The 17215-nt window shown below is 34.0% G+C and overlaps 1 protein-coding gene across 3 annotated transcripts; it reads right to left on the bottom strand.

The window, feature by feature from the left end:
* Positions 1 to 4271: 4271 nt before the first annotated feature.
* Positions 4272 to 16955, bottom strand: LOC145611315 (zinc finger CCCH domain-containing protein 64-like). 3 transcript variants are annotated; one of them, XR_014106347.1, is made up of 11 exons: positions 16842 to 16955; positions 16477 to 16750; positions 12624 to 12751; positions 12377 to 12498; positions 12140 to 12257; positions 7900 to 8342; positions 7417 to 7702; positions 6778 to 6871; positions 5185 to 5330; positions 4787 to 5029; positions 4272 to 4713 (listed from the first exon to the last, which is right to left on the bottom strand). XR_014106347.1 is itself a non-coding variant. In XM_081666635.1 (10 exons), exons 1-10 carry the CDS (start codon positions 16917 to 16919, stop codon positions 4895 to 4897), a joined length of 1824 nt encoding a protein of 607 aa, XP_081522761.1. In that variant the 5' UTR covers positions 16920 to 16955; the 3' UTR covers positions 4272 to 4894. The 3 variants fall into 3 exon arrangements, 1 of the variants encoding a protein (XP_081522761.1); XM_081666635.1 differs by having other exon boundaries at positions 4272 to 5029; XR_014106348.1 differs by lacking the exons at positions 4272 to 4713; positions 4787 to 5029 and having other exon boundaries at positions 5193 to 5330; positions 6778 to 6867.
* Positions 16956 to 17215: the final 260 nt, after the last annotated feature.

Genomic DNA, 17215 nt, shown 5'->3' with positions numbered 1-17215 from the left:
TGCACCCGTCGGATATGGATCCAGGTCTTCATTTTTCAGACCCGACGGATCCGAGTCAGATCTGGATCCTAGATACAAAAACGGATCTGGATCCCTACTCAAGACCCGGATCTGGATCCGACCCGTTGCCATCCATACTCAAGACCTACCTGAATAAGATCTAGACCCAAATTTATTAGGTCAGCTAGATAATTCCTGATTCAGGCCATGCTCAGTAGTTTTAAAATTTCATAGTAATTGAAATATAAAACTTTCTTTAGAGAAATTATAAATGTAACTCATCTCAACGGTCATAATAATAATAATGAAGTTCTTAGGCAAATTAGTTATTTGGCAAAAAAAAAAAACAAAATTATTTAGAAGGGAAAATTCCCTCCAAAAAAGACTCCACATATTTTCTTTTTTTACTCCACTTTAGTATTGGTATATAGATTAAAATTGAACAAAAAGACACATCATTTAATTACAACCAAATTTGGATCAATTTGACTCAAAAAGGATCCTAAAAAATTTGTTTGCAACTTCTAATTGAGTCTAATAATAACTTACGGAGTCACTAAAGAGAAACAATATTCTATTCTAATTAATAGGACAAACCTAGAAACAAATTTTGTGGCTTCCACATTTTTGTTTTTGTTTGTTTTAAAGAAACAGAAAAAGGAGGGAGGGGGTAAATTAAGAGAAAATGCAAGTTTCTCAACATGAGAAACATTGGAAGTATCTCAAAGGAACACACTGGTCAATTCCTACAAAAAGAATGGGCTATTTATGTTATTTCATCACTTTAGTATGATACTATAAAAGATGGCGTAGAAGACGTTAGTAACGATGACTAACTTCGTCAACTAAGATGAAGCTCCCTCATTGCATCGTTCCCCCTCTCTTCAACAATGAAACTTGAAAATTTCTCACCCAGGGGAATTCCAATCAATCTTTAATGGACAACAATCCATCTTTCTCTTGGAAGCCGCTAGCGATACCTTCTTGCTTGTGAGAGGTTATTATATATCAGCAACAGTACGTACGTGTCCATACTCATGATGAACTAATTGCAATAATGGAGGCTGATTAAATCAATTAAGGAAGAAAACTCACAAGCAAACGACAAAATCTATATCCTTTAGGATTAACCATGCCCTTAACTATTATATATTTCTTAGGGTTTTTTCCGTAACTTTGGCGGTTTTTGTCACCGGAATTAGTGATAGATATTGGGTTTGGGGTTTGTTGTTGTGTTGGGGGTGTTGGTTGATGGTGTTTGTTGTTGCAGGGAAAGAGAGAAGGAATAAGAAAGAAGAAAGTAGGAAGAAAAGGAGACAATTATTCACGATGTGATTTAACACCGTCAAACGACATTAATTCATTATACACAGTCATCAATATAATTTGATATAATAATATAAGCTCACGATTCCCTATGCTTGAGAAACAACCAACGTTCTCAATTGAAAAAACTGAGGCTGCCTCGTAAATTAATACAATTAACGAATTAGTTCTTAGTTACTTCCTCTAGCAGCTAATCTATTAACTATTACTAAAACAAGTCACACTATAGTCACCTCTCTGGCGGGAGATAAGAATCGATTTCAAGATCTCTTGGAGCTGAGAGGGGAGCTCTAATGAGCTATCCCTCACTCTCATCAATTTCTTAAATTATCCTATGTGCCAAGCTCTCATGAAAAAAATTTCCTCCAATTTTATATACGATTTAAGTTATTCTCTTATAGATATTGATAAATTATACACGTTCTCTTTAGCTTCCACTCTACACGTGTAAGCTCAATATATAATACAACAACATTAAATATATTTTGTCTTGTTACCACTTTAGTATATTTTCGATAATATTGCAGATATTATGTTGCATCGTTAAAAACTATTTTTTTTAAAAAAAAAAAACAAAAACTATGTACATGTTTATAATAATTATTAATTTATCTTATAAAACTATATAAGCATTTTTTTTTTTTAAAAAAAAAAAAAAAAAAAAGTGAGCCAAAAGTTATTAACATTAAAAGATATACGAAGTATAAAATTTGAGAAAAAATATTTATCATCATTGTACAATGCATGGGAGTACTAATCTAGTTTCCTAATTATAATGGAATTGATTACCTATGTTGGACAAGATTATTTGCATTTCTAACAATTAAAAAAATATCATTATATGCGTTGAAGGTGTTGGTTTTGTGGCCAATATGTAATCCTTCATCAACAATGCTGGCCCGGGAGTTGGACCAGCAGTTGCATTCAGAAGTGTGGTAGACAACACGATGCTATATAAATGTAGCTTAGAGCGGTATCAAGACACTTTGTTTACCCTTGCAAATAGGCATTTTTTCGAGAATGCGACATATACTAGACAATTGATTTGGTGATTCTCTTGTGATACCACAAAATTGTAACATATTCTTGCACACTCCCATAACCCATCAGTCAACAAGATGTTGTAACTGCATGCACAAGGATGGGCTGAAATGAATGACATGAGTGGAATAGTCATTCAAAATTGCACTATTAATTTGGATGCCAAATTACTTGCAAAAATGGAAGGAGGATACCTAGGTTGACCATGGAAGCCTTATTCTACTACAATAGTGATGAAAGTTATTTGGATGATGTCATCAATTTCGAAGGTTGGTTGTTTTGGGAAGGCAACATCACCTCCTTAAACAACGTAACACATACTACTTCAAATATCAGAATAAAGAGTTAGGCAATAGTACTAATGCAAGAATAAAATGTCCCAGGTACAAAATTTCAATTAGTCGAAGGGAAATCCAAAGGTAAACCGTGAGGAATTTCATCAATGGTCGTGAGGAATTTCATCAATGGTACAGAATGAATTCCTTTCGACGAAACCCCTTTTTTTTCAAGATTTCATCATAAACTGAATTTATTTCTTAAATAATTGTCTTTGCTAGATAACTTTACCAATGCAATGTACTTGTGTTGTTGTTACTGACTTACATTAATAACCTACATAATGCATATATTACATTTGCACATATATTACACAAATATTGCACATATATTAAGAAGTTGCTAATATGCCTATCTATTCCTAATATTTGCTACACCTAAATACAATTTTAAAAAAAAAAATTACTTTTAATTCATAATTATCTTCTTTTATATCACATATTCTTTTATCTTTTCTTTTTTGTTATAAACTTTGACCAGTTATGAATGTTTGATAAATTATGATTGCAAAATTAAGGTATTTCTACAATCAAGAATATTTTTATTGATGTATAAGTGTAAAATACCATTTAAGAAAGAAAAGATCTTAATACTTGTTAGTTGTTGCTGATTAATTAGAAGCAACTATATACTCCCTCTATTTGTTTGCCACACTTGGAATATCTTAAGATTTCATGGCAAACGGAATCTATCAATTCACAATTTTTTTATTTTAAATGTAAAATATAGTCATATGGTCTTTTTTAGATTCATTTTATTGCATTGAAAGTGTATTAAAGCATATAAGACAAAAAGAGATGAAGTGTTAAATAAAATTCTTATTTACTTAGCATAAAGTAACTCACATGCCTAATTCTTAGAGCATATCCTAAACCTAAATTAAAGGTAGGCATCGTGTCATGTCGTGCCGTCGCAGGCCGTGCCTGGGTGGGGCTCATGTTGGACCTTGCCGTGCCAAATTTTGGCACACCCCAACCCACGACACGACCCACGTGCCTGGCGGGCCGTACCGGGCTGCGGGCCAACCCGTAAATTATACATATATATATATATATTATTTTGAACAACTTAAGTTTATATAAATAATGTTATTAATTTATGTTTATGTTAATGTTAATATGTATTTTTTCCGAACAAATTTAATTTAATTAATTTATATAAATAATTTATGTTTAAGTTTGTATAAACTTAATTAAATAAATTAATATAAATAATTTAATTAAATAAGTTTATATAAATAAACTTAATTAAATAAGCTATAATTGGGTATGGGCCGTACGTCGGCAAGCCGACGACCGTGCCGCCCGCAGTGCCCGTGCTCATGCCGAATTTCAATTTTTTGTTCATGGCACGGCCCACGGCCCACAAATGGGCCGCCGTATCGTGCCGGCACGGCCGTGCCCATCTTTAACCTAAATATATCCGTGTTGATTATTGTATGAATATTTCATATTGAACTTTTTAGTCTCAATCACCAATGAATAATACATGCAATGATGTAAATACATGCCTTTTCTTTTAGACATCTTATATAGTACGAGTAAACAATAAAATCATCATTCAGTTAATTTAAATGCCCACAATACTTTATTTTACAATAACACCTAATGGTGAGCAAACACTTTATGTACACAAATTAACCTAATTACTAATTTACTACTACTTTACTAGTATATCACTACATAGAGGACACAGTCACACAATGATACATTCCAAAATTACATCCATTACCCAGCTTTAGTGAATCAATTCTACAACAATACATTTCTATTAATTAGATTTTGGTGAACGAGCAACAAAATTCAAAATGAAAGAATATCAAGATTAAAGCTCAAGATAAATTGCATGGTGACTTCAAAGCATTACGTGACTCTAATAGCATATAATCCGTGTATGGCAATGAAGATACAAGGAGGTAGGTGCAAAGATCCCCAACTCCCCAAGTGACGTGTGTAGTTGGTACGTGGTATCTTGGTCAAGGTGTGAACAATAATACTCCGCATACCACTCCTGTACGAGATCCACAGAACCGAGGTAAATATATTGGCGCACACAGCAATCCTTTTTTAATGATCTGAAATACCTGCATGATATGCAGCACGAATCCTGCAGATCAATGAGATCTAAAGCGAAATTTCTAAGTCTTCTAATCCTCCACAGTCACTCATTGAGATCACATTCTGAGTCGAAATCAGAAATCTTCATTGGGATCAAAGTTCTTGAACCGAGATTTGAAATCTTCCACCAATTTCTCCTCTTCATCTTTGCTAAGCTTACAGTTCCTCCAATCAGCCCTATCAGGCATTTTGAGCAGGCCAGCCATAACCTAGAAACATTACGGCAGGGATATATTAGCCTCCCCAGAGACGACACAAATAACCACATATTGATATATAAACAAAACATCACAGGGCAGAAAAGGTAATAGTAACATCATAATGAAATTAAGTAGATACTTTTTCCCAACCTATTAAGCATTACCTCACGACCAAATTGAACAGGAAAATTTTCATTCTCATCTATAGAGTGTCCCAATATAGTGCCATCATGTAACTCCACATAGAAGAAACCAGACTTCCCGTCAAACTTAGCATTCAACAATTCTCTTGCTTCAGAAGTACTATCACCTACAACATTGAAAAACAAGAAAACACTGATTGATTAGCCTAATACAGCAGACCACCAGTAAATGAGAGGGGCTAGTGTTTACATTTCCTGATAATCAAAATTAAATGCTGAGAACAGTAATACTGTACTCAAAAGTTAACTGTCACTTATATTGACATCAGAATATTGAAATACAGGACATAGGGCTTTGGTTTTGCTGAGCCCAGTATGAGACGGTTTCAATCTAGTAAGACTGCCCACCTTCTTGAGACTCGTTCAAAGGGAGACTCCCTATTCAGGAAGTCTTTCCTAAGTGAGAGACATGGATATGAACTCCATGTCTCTTACCGCTTGTTTGGTTTGTAATGACAACAGGCTAAATTAACTAGACACAGGTACGAATGGGCACATAAGAAAACTGTGGGGTATCCTTGAAAAGCATACACAGCTCATGAAACACAGGTACGAGTGGGCAAATAAGAAAACTGTTGAGTATCTTTGAAAAGCATACACAGCTCATGAAACACAATCTGGATTTTGACAAAAAAAGAATTAATAATAATAATACTTTTTTTTGGGCATTTTTACATTAGAAATACACATACACACATTTTCGGTTAAATTGTTTGCTACTCCTCATTCAAATTCTGATTTCAAGCCCATTTATGAACATACATCACATAATGTACATTTCTCTTTCCCTCTTCTTTGAATCTATTCAATGAATTCTCTTTCCCTCTTCTTTGAATCTATTCTATGAATAGGTGGTTCAAGATAATGAAAGGTGTTGTGTAAGTGTTAAGCAAGGGTCTACATGCTGATCAAAGGAACAAGTTTCCAATATAAGTTCATAGAAATATCGATGAAGCAAAGTAAGATTAAAGGTAGTAAAGGAAGGAGAAGAGAGAGGAGAGGAGGACAAGAAAAGAAGAGAACTAATATTTTTTGTTTATTTTATCTTGTAGAAATTTTTTTTTTTTAAAAAAAAATCCTTTGTTTAATGGATAATTACAGAATTATTGTAGACAATACAAGGAAGAGATTTCATGCTATCACCTTTTTTAACATCCAAATTCAGCTAATCTGAAAGGGATGTGAGAGCTTAATTGAGTTTTCCTAGTCACGTCTTTTCTTTTCCACAAAACTCCATATTTATTATGAAAAATCGTCAATAACTGCTTATTAGATAGGCATACAGCGTTAGTTATATTTTCAACTTTATTCATAAACAGCTACTTTTGAGACACTTTAGCATACATGGCCACACTTTTTCCCAGGATCCAGCAAAAAAATGAACACTCGTGCCAGTATGTAACAAAGTATCCCCAAAACAAAAACAAAAAGATTCAGAATACACAAAGATCATTTGTGTTGATTCATTTTCTTCTCATAGAACAACATGATAGATAGGCAAAGCACCAAAGAAAAGTTCATTCCTGTATATCAGCTAACCATAGACTAGCTTACCTTTAATTGTCTCAAACTCAAAACCCAGCTTTTTAGCAGCTAAATTGAATATATTTTTCACAGAAGATGCTTTGGTCTGCGGAATAGGAACTGCCTACACAAGAGACATTGGAAATGAGCACATTAATAATTACTGATCTAAACTGAAAGTCACATTATACCATCAATATCCATATATAAATTGCGTAATGATATTGTCATACAAACGATTACACCCAAAACTTGCTGTTTCAAATTGCATTTGCCTCGCAAAACCAACATTCAGTTAGTCACTGTTAAATAACAGCATCAAGATATAGTCACATAACTGCACAAGGGATTTGATCAGTCACTAAACCTAAAATAACGTATTTTTCTCTTTCTTTTTCTATCTTTCCCATGGTGTCAGACTTCACATTCCTTCACCTCAAAGACAATTACTCTCTTCATAAAGTTGCCCATCGCATGCCTTAATGTTCATATAACATCCAGCAACTTAAGAAGCAGAAGTAGGCACTATAGAAGCCTGAAAAAGATCACAATGTACACATAGCGGATGTACAACACAGAAGAACAAAATGTGGTTGCAATTGGGAGCCGTAAAGGATGTGTTTCATGCATATAGCATTAAGCAAAGAACAAACTATAGCATAGCCTCACCTGGAGATTGGCATGAGTTCCTCGAATAGATATTAACTCGAAGAAGATGTATTCCTTCCTTTGGGCTTTGCAGTACATCCGAAGACTGCTCTGATTTTTATAAAGTTCTCTTTGACAATCTGGAGGTAGAGATAAAGTACTTGGAGAGTGCTCAACTGGTAATAGAAGCACATGATCATCAACCAATGGGCCTTTTGCCAATGCACAGTATATGTTTTCTCCAACAGTAATAATTAGATGGGACTCGACATTGGGGCTTGACAAGCAAAACCAGCATTCTTTTGACCTGACATGTGTTTTTAATGTCATGTATTAGCTTATTGTTTGAACTACAACATGAAAAAAAGGACAAGTTGAATGGACATTAAGAAGTCCAGGAGCACTGAACTAAAAAAATTGACTTCAAGACAACAACATGCTTGCAGATAAGTGACAACTTATTCAACAAACAAAGAAAAACTTGAAATCAAATGCTACACCTACCTGTTAGTGGTCGCACTATTAGATCTGGATCTTTTGTTCGAATTAATTTCACCTTCTTCAACTAAGTTATGCTTAAATTGACAATCTGGGCCCCTCTCGCATTTTCCTTTATTAAGAAAATCAAAACATACACCTCCTCGGTATTGTTCTCTTGCCTCTGGATCATGCCGAAAATGGCAATTGTCTTCTCGTGGGCATGAACCAGAAGACAAAAATTTAAAACAGAGTTTCTCTGCATTTCCATCCCCTTTCCTTTGTTTTTTAACATCATAACGCCAATACTGTTCTTCAAGAGAACTATCCCCTGGTCTTTTGTTAGTCTCTGTACTAGGTGTATCATCAACAACTGTGTATGGGGATAGAGTTGTATTAGGAGGTTTTGTGCTTATTTCAGCTGCTGACATAGTCGATGCTGGAGTTGGAGAAATTGCGTGCATAAATTTCTGACGACCACACAATATATATATAAAACAATAGTTAGAATGGTGAGGCACAACCCAAACAGGAAATAGGAGAGGAAACAAAACCTTTTGTTGAGAGAAGGAGCATAAGAGCACTCAACAAAAGAAACAATGAATAATCAATAAGAGTTCATATAACAAAGCATGACGGCATGGCCCTTACACAAATACACCTTGAAATATTCATTCTTATCCCTCCTCACACTACCTTTATTTGCAGACATACACGGTCAATGAACAACCTGTTTTTTGGGAGACATGGGCATGAAGCACGTGCCACACACCATGGACCCACCCAACAGCCCACTGCTTATGTGTATTAAGATTATTTGTTGAGCCAAACTTCGATTCTAATGTTAACAGGGAAAGGAAACTAAAAATAAAATTTTCATACATGGTTGTTACCACCAACAAGCACTACTCACCACCTGAAACCACTCATTCCAGCTGGTTCACCTTGACAAAAAATAATACCTCCGTATCATAAAATCGCAACAATCTGACTATTGCCCTATTCATATACAAGTACTTACTTTAACTATATTTTTTACCAATAAATAAAAACCATATGTTGCCTAAGTAAACTATTTCGGGATTAGTCTTTATGTATATTTCCATTATATCAACCTTTTAAACTTCTTAGTGATAATATTGAAGTTGTGCATTGACACGTGCGCCAGTCAAACTATTGCGATTATTATGAAATGGATAGAGTAACTATTTTGCTAATATTCTAGAAACCTTTTAAATTTAAAAAATAAAAATAAAAAAAAAAATGCGTTATGATATGAGCACGTAATGGAAGTGTATCATTAATAGAGAAATTATAAAGATAAAATGGCAAGAAAAGCTATTAAGAAAACACACAACGAGCACTTGAAAAATAAATCCACTATTTTAAAAATGAAAGTACAAAGACCCTAATTTATTAGGGTGAGAAATATTACAATAGAGATCTCACAAATAAGGAACTCACTAGGGAGTATTAAAAAGGAATAGTGGAATTGTACAAGGGGGAAATATAAATAAGAAAGTGGTTTAGTAGAAAGGCTTTAATGTAGTATGGCAAAACATGTGGGAATGACCATTTTTTGTGGATGGCTGAAAAATGAGCTAAGCTCCAACTATTTATAGTTGTTGAGGTCGGTGGATTATGGCGGTGGAATGTGATTATATTTAGGAAGAATTCTCAAAATTTGCTCATAATAATATTGCAAGTTGACCATCTTCTAGAATGATCAAGAGAATTGTTAAGTATGTGCACCGACATACTCTTAAACTAGAAGCATGTAGAATGATTTTGGGCTTCTATAAGATTTGGGCCATATGATACCCAACAATCTCCACCTTGGACCAAATTTTGAGTACTTGTCATATGGGTCTAATGGATCTAGCAAGAATGAACTCCAACTAAGTTCAAGCAATGGTCAAACTTAGCAGTAAGAAGTGGCTTCGTGAGCGTATCGGCAGGATTTTCTGAAGTATGAACCTTGTTAACCACAATTTCACCTTCAGCAATACTATCGATATTTGACGGAGATATGCTTGGTCTTGAAGTGTTAAGCATCATTCTTGATGAGAAAGATAGCACTTTCGCAGTATATATCGCCACCTTGTGATATGCTGAAGGTATTAAGGAGGCTACATGGCTACGAGGTCTTGTTATGGATCTTGGCATATCACAAGGTGCCACCGTGGTAGATTCTGATAGCCAAAGTGCTATCTTTCTCACCAAGAATGATGTTTACCACTTCAAGACCAAGCATATCTCCGTCAAATATCACTACATCAAAGATATTATTGCTCAAGGTGAAATTGTGGTTAATAAGGTTCATACTTCAGAAAGTCATGCAAATATCCTCACAAAGCCACTTCCTATTGCTAAGTTTGATCATTGCTTGGACTTAGTTGGAGTTTATTCTTGCTAGACTTGGTCCAAAGGTAGAGATTGGACTAAATTTCATGGTAACTCGTCGTATGAGACCGGAAGGACCTAGAAAGAATGGACTCCCAGTCTCCCACAATGTCCAAACAATATTGTTGGGTATCATATGGACTAAATCTTTTGGAAGCCCAAAATCATTCTTCATGCTTCTACTTTAAGATCATGTCGGCACACATACTCAACAATTCTCTTGATCATTCTATAAAATGGTCAACTTGTAATATTATTATGAGCAAATCTAGAGAATTCTTCCTAAAATATCACCACGTTCCACTGCCATAATCCACCAACCTTGGCTCATTTTTCATCTATCCACAAAAATTGGTCATTCCCACATATATTGCCAAACTATATAAAACCTTTCTACTAAACCACTTTCTTATTCATATTTCCTCCTTTTTAATACTCTGTAGTGAGTTCCTTATTTGTGAGAGTTATATTGTAATATTTCTCACCCTAATAAATTAGGGTCTTTGTACTCTCATTTTTAATAGGATTTATTTTTAAATGCTCGTTGTGTGTTTTATTAATAGCTTTTCTTACCGTTTAGACGTTTATACTTTGTCAACTTCTGGATTAATTATGTGTTCGCTAGCGTTCTTACCCTAACATTATGAGGTTGACTGCTACTAGTTGGCTAAAAACATCTCTTGAAATATCATTTGATAATCTAATCGTAAACATCCTTTCATGACAAACTTTGTCCAAAACAATTCGGCGTCCACTATGAGGCTTTCGACTAATTGCTATCTTCAAAAACCAACAAATTAAGGGTGCTACAAAAAAATCTTCTTATTTAGTTAGTCACATAGGGCCATTTTTGGTTTAGTCTACAATTGCAGTGAAAAGAGTATAATACATGTTGGGATAGGTTTGTGTATGAGGATCTTGAGGTTGTATTAGGGGGTTTTTGAAGATGGATATCTAATCCAAATAAGTTTTTTTTGGAGAAATTTAGTCATGGAAGGGTGCTAACAAGGGGGTAGTCATAATTGGATACTTTTTTAGTCCTAGTTCACATATCACAAAATTTTCGGAATTTTTGAAGTGGACTATCATACAAACTACTTAAGAGAAAATTAGATAATATAGGAGTTATTAAGGCTTTTTTATATAGTTAAAGGAAAAAAAAGTGGGTCAATTTTAATGTAAACGAGAGAAAACGACCATTTTTGTGAAGAAACAATTAATAATACTTCCTCCGTTTTCTTTTACTTGCAACACTTCCTTAAAAAGGAAATGTCACAATACTTGCAACATACTATAAAAGGAAAGTTACTTTAGGAAAAAACTATACTATATCCCTTATTTAAAGCACATGCCCCACTAAATTACACTCCTAACAACCACTCATCCTATTTAAAGTTCAATATATCATGTAAACCCCACCTTTCTTAATTACCGCGCTAAAGAGTGTATTGCATCTAAAAGAAAACGGAGGAAGTACTAAATAAAATAACATAACATTTGAGTGCAAACTAATATGGGACTGCTTGCAATAAATAGTGTGTAAAAGTTAATGGAATGGAAGATGAATTTGAAAAAGAATAAGGTGTTAGACGATCACTGAATTCTATATATCGGTACAGTATGCCTTTTAGTGTGATAGAATTCGATCAAATCAACACACAATAAAGCAAGAAACTTAAGTTCAAAAGATCCTGCCAAATCAAAGCAGCTAGAAGTAGCATAATTGAATTCGACTTCAATGACAAAACGTTTAGGATTGATTACTGATATGAATAGAAAAGGCTTTCTGCAAATAGTATAATCAGGCAGAACTTTGATGAGTACGACTTTTGAAGTACATGAAACCAGATGAAAGAAAGTGAACCTGTTTCTCTTTATTTCCTACGGGAGCAAGGCCAAAGAAACGGGTTACATGCACAGCATCAACATTAGAGTATGGTTCACGAGCATAATAGACAGCCTTTGAACCTGAAATGTGATAGCTATCATGTCGAAAGCCAAAATTAAAAAACACAAAATTAATTCAACTGAGGTCCAAAAAAGCTATTTCAAAACATGAATTGATATGTATTTCCGTCATGAAAATATGATCATAACTTACCGAGGCTTAATCTCTGCTACCAATTCTGCTACAGTGGAATCGCTTCCCAGAGAATCAGATATCCCAGGTGATAAATCATTAGCTGCAATCCTATTTGTAACCCCACTAGGCCATTCATTAGTTTGACAAGTTAAGAAATCCAGATCAAACAACTACCAGAACTACTGATGAGTATAAGTGTATAACTCAAACGAAAGAATTGATGTTAAAAAAAAAATTATAAATGAATAAATAAATAAGGATATGTCAGAAACAAATCAACTATTCCAGGCTCCTCAGCCAATGCCCGCAATGCATCCACATCATCCTGATTATATGTTCCAAATTGTTGCCCACTTGGTGATTGCCTACCAGATAAGTATGCCACAGACAACCCTATTTATCAGTGAAGTAAATTAGCATATTACAAAAGGCAACGTCAAATGAACCACAGCTTCTATGTTAATATGATTTTGCAATTGCAGACCTATGAGTACATTCAGCTACTCAGATGCAGAGGCAAAGAATGTATGTTAGACAGACAACCGCACAAATGTCACTAACTCAGCTTGGGCTGTTTTGTAATTAAAATCTTAAATCACTTTCTGAAATCTATAAGCAATGGCGGATCCAAGAGTTTATGGGTGTTGGGTCACCTCCATCGATCCAAGAGCTGGATTTTGTGGAGGATGATTTTGTAGAGGAAAATGATTTTTGGGATTAAAGAAACTTGTTAAATCACATGTTTTTTTCCTTTTTATTCTGAAAATTAAGTTACACTTTCAATTAGATTATTTGAGAGTACTCATATAACGAATATAGGTTACTATTATGGACTAAATACATGTACAGAATAAAAAAATGATTGTGTAAAATAATGATACAGTGATAAAAATAAAATGAAGAGAAAAAAAATTATAGAAACAATAGGCTAATATGTAAAAAGTCAATTAAAAAATAGTCAAACAAAAAGTATGAGAATTTTAAAAATATATATATATACAAATCAAATGAAACAAAAGAATCCCTAAAAAAAAAAAATATTGTAACAAAAGAAAAACAAAACATAGTAAGGTGTTGTTTGGTTGGCTAAATATTTTGTGGGCATTCAAATATTCCATGAATTTCATTTTCAACATCTTGTTTGGTTGACACAAAAAAGTGGAAATGGGGGCAATGAAAATTCATGGGAATTTTGACTTTCCCACAATTCATAGGAGTTTACTTACCTTACCCTCCCCCCCCCCCCCCCCGCCCCGTTGGTGAGTCATAATTCCAATGGGAATTTACTTCCTCCATTCTTAATGAAACAAATTTCTTGAATTCCCATGATTTTGATGATGGAATTTATTTCCCACAAATTGAAATTTCATGGGAATTTTCACATCCCTAATGAACCAAACAACACCTAAGTTAGTAATGTCTAAATTCTAAAAGGCTAGTAGGCTAGTGTATAAAATTAGTAAAAAAAAAAAAAAAGGAAAAAAAAAAAGAAAGAAAGAAAGAAAAAAAAGGCAAGGCTACCATATAAAATCAGAGTCAGTTTTTTTAAAAAAAGAGGCTACTAGTCTAGTATTTAAAAAGAGTAAAATAAAATAAATTATAAAAAAAAAAAAAAAAAAAAAAAATGGTTACTAATAAAAAAGGCTAAATAAAAACGTTTGGTATGGAGTTTGATCTTGCATTCCCATGCCAATTAATAAGTCACTTCAACCACTGAGCCATAGAGATGTATATTAGCTATATTGCCTTTCATTTTGGTTTTAACCTTTTTAATATCCTGGGTCACGTAACCTAGCGTGAACAGCCTTGGGTCCACCATTAGCAAAGTCGAAATAAATTCTTTTTCCTTCTTGCTAATCACATAAACAGATATGATAATAACCTGAAGGATATAATTATATAGGCCAGTCATATATCACTAAAAGTATCATATGAGCTCAACAAAAGATTAATAGCTCTTCCTACTAATTATATTTACTATCTAAAACAAGGTGAGACTTACGCTTTGTTCTCCTCACCTTTTTTTTCACTTATTACAAGTCTAAATTCAGATAAGATAAGATCATTTAAGAGACAAAAAGTTCATATAAAGACCATATACTAATGCCCAACAAGATTACTCCCTCCGTCCTTTTATTAAGAGCTTGTAGACTATTTTTGGGTAACCAATTAAGAGCATATATCTATTTAAAGGGTGTACTTTTTGACAATATTATTCTCTTTTTGATGATTTGTCATCCTTTTTCTTTTTCTTTCTCTCTATCTCTCTCTAACCCCTATGTATATATTTGTACGTTTAATTATTAGTTTTAAGGAATCTATAACTTTCTTAATTACTGTAAACACACTCAAATAGGCTCTTAACAAAAGGATGGAGTCTTCTGGTTTTGTTTTTTTAATTAATTGCACCTTAGTTTCATACTTGCGAATGCAAAACTTTGGCCATTAAAATCTTTAATTTACTTTTAGTAACAAGTACAAAATATGATATTGAATAGCAAAATCAAGACGAAGATAAGATCCAACATGACTATATTTTTTCTTACATGTAAAACACAAAAAATAATACTACCTCCATTTTGTGACATTCACCAATATCAAGGTAAAATTTGTTTATGACCGGTAAATGGAAACAGAAAAATAAAGCTGCATATAATGAGAAGAGAGATAGAAAGAAATGACAAGCAAAAAAGGAAAACAAACATTTGTTGCAAATAATTTGTAGTATCTGTTTATGGTAGATGTTGCAATGAAACAAAGATCGTATAAGAGGAATGTGTGAATAGTGAAAAAGTCCAAATAGTGCAATTAAAAAAAATTAAAAATTAAAACGGAGTATAGTATAAAATAATGTTTAACAAGTTCATATAAAATATGATCAACGGGTAATAAGATAGCTTAAGTGAAATTTAGGTGAAAAGAACATTACATTAGGGAACTAAAGTTCTTATAATAAAGACTCTAGAGGCAAAGATCACTGGCATGATAATAAATGAAGCACTACATGGCAGCCTAAAAAAAGAGTAATTGCCTCGCCGTACCAAAATACCTATTAGCCATTATGTATGCAAGCACACAATTGCAACATAGAAAAATGATTAACAATCACCAAAATCACTTCTCAAGCATTTATCAGCCATTAAATATGAGGTTAATAGTCATCATGTATACAATCACAATCAAATGCCTCATTCTAACACGAGGCATAGATATGCTTTCTTAAGTGTCCAAATAAATAATGCCCCTAAGCAACCATTTCTTTTCTTAAGTGTTTTAGTCATGCTTATATGAGTTATACCCAAATTATCTTCAAGGTATTAATATATACATATGAACATAATCTACTCAAACGACATGATCATATGCTAATCAAATGACACTATAACTAGCACTATGTTTGGATAACAATAGTGAAGGAAAAGGAAGGGGAAGGAAAAAGAGGGAAGGGAAAGGGAGGTGAGGGGAGGGAGAAGGAGAAGGAGACCTTCCATTTTCCTTCCAAATCCCTCCAACAATGGAGGGATTTGATTCATTAAAAGTGGAAGAAAAATGGACCCTTCCAATTCCCTCCCCTTCCCTCCTTGTATTAGATATCCAAACAAGGGAGGATGCATCCCTCCATTTCCCTTCTCTTCCTTTCCCTTCATTTCCCTCTATCCAAACATAGCGTAAGACTTTTAAGTAGAGTGCATCTTTTATTTACCATTTACTTGTATCATTCCCTTCAAACAAGTGTTCAGCTTTCAAGCACCTATACAATCTTCACTTCAACATATCACCCACAAGAAACAATCAAATCTAATGATGTTATGCTACTTTGTCGATCCGACTCGTTCACCTCCTCATTCAAATTGCAATCTTTTGTAACCAATCTTACTAATACACATAACCTCATACCAAACCAATCTCTATGCTTTAAACCAACTATTTACATTTCCTTCAACTAACCACCCCAACATAACAAATTCAATTCTCACAATTCCACATTTTACCTCAAACCCCAATTCCCTAAACAACAAACTCCCACAATCATATCATCAATCAAATTCATCTCATTAAATATACACACATTACCATAATACAAGAATGCAAGTAAACTAATCGAAAGAAACACAAACCGAAAAGTGTGAATTTGCCGCTGCCTTTCAACCAATACAAATTATGACAAACCCTCAAACCATCCAACTTAAACCCTTGATTTCCAGGATCTTTAACAGCAGCAGAAAGAACCTTAGGAGCAGCAACACCATAATCGCCAATAAAATAAGTGGGTACAGGAATTTCACGACGCCCATCTGTGTATTCCATGAATTCCTCCAATTGTTCAATTGAATCTGGGAAGAATTGGCCGACACATAGCAAAGCATCGAAGGGTCCTGCTGATTTGTTCACCTGAAATCAAAGATTTTACTGTAAAATTTATATGCTTGAATTTGAATGATTATAGGAGGTTGGAGATGATGGAGAAGAAAGAGGGGTGTACCGAGAGGACGCGTTTGAAGAGCTGAGAGAGGCGGCCATTGACATCGCCGGAGAGAAGAATTCGAGGAGGGGAAGCCATTGGAGAGCGACTAGAGGGTGTGACAGTGTAACAAAGCCACAGTTTACCTTGGTTGAAGAATGTTATAAGCAAATGAAAGGGTAAATTTGTACTGGGTTAGCCGGTAACGTTCGGTGAGGTCCGGTCTATTAACAATCAAACACGAGATTCTCCGTACATACAATCTAATTCCAATCGCATACAAGTCCTGTTTGGTAATTAGCTGGTAGCTGATTGTATTAGCTTATTTGACTAACTGGTTATGATGACTTGTGGTTATGATGACTTGTTTGACTAGCTGGTTATAATTAGTTGAT

The sequence above is a fragment of the Chenopodium album genome, chromosome 24 (genome assembly GCF_948465745.1).
Source record: "Chenopodium album chromosome 24, dcCheAlbu1.1, whole genome shotgun sequence".
Taxonomy (NCBI): domain Eukaryota; kingdom Viridiplantae; phylum Streptophyta; class Magnoliopsida; order Caryophyllales; family Amaranthaceae; genus Chenopodium; species Chenopodium album.
This window is presented reverse-complemented; position numbering and strand designations above follow the sequence as displayed.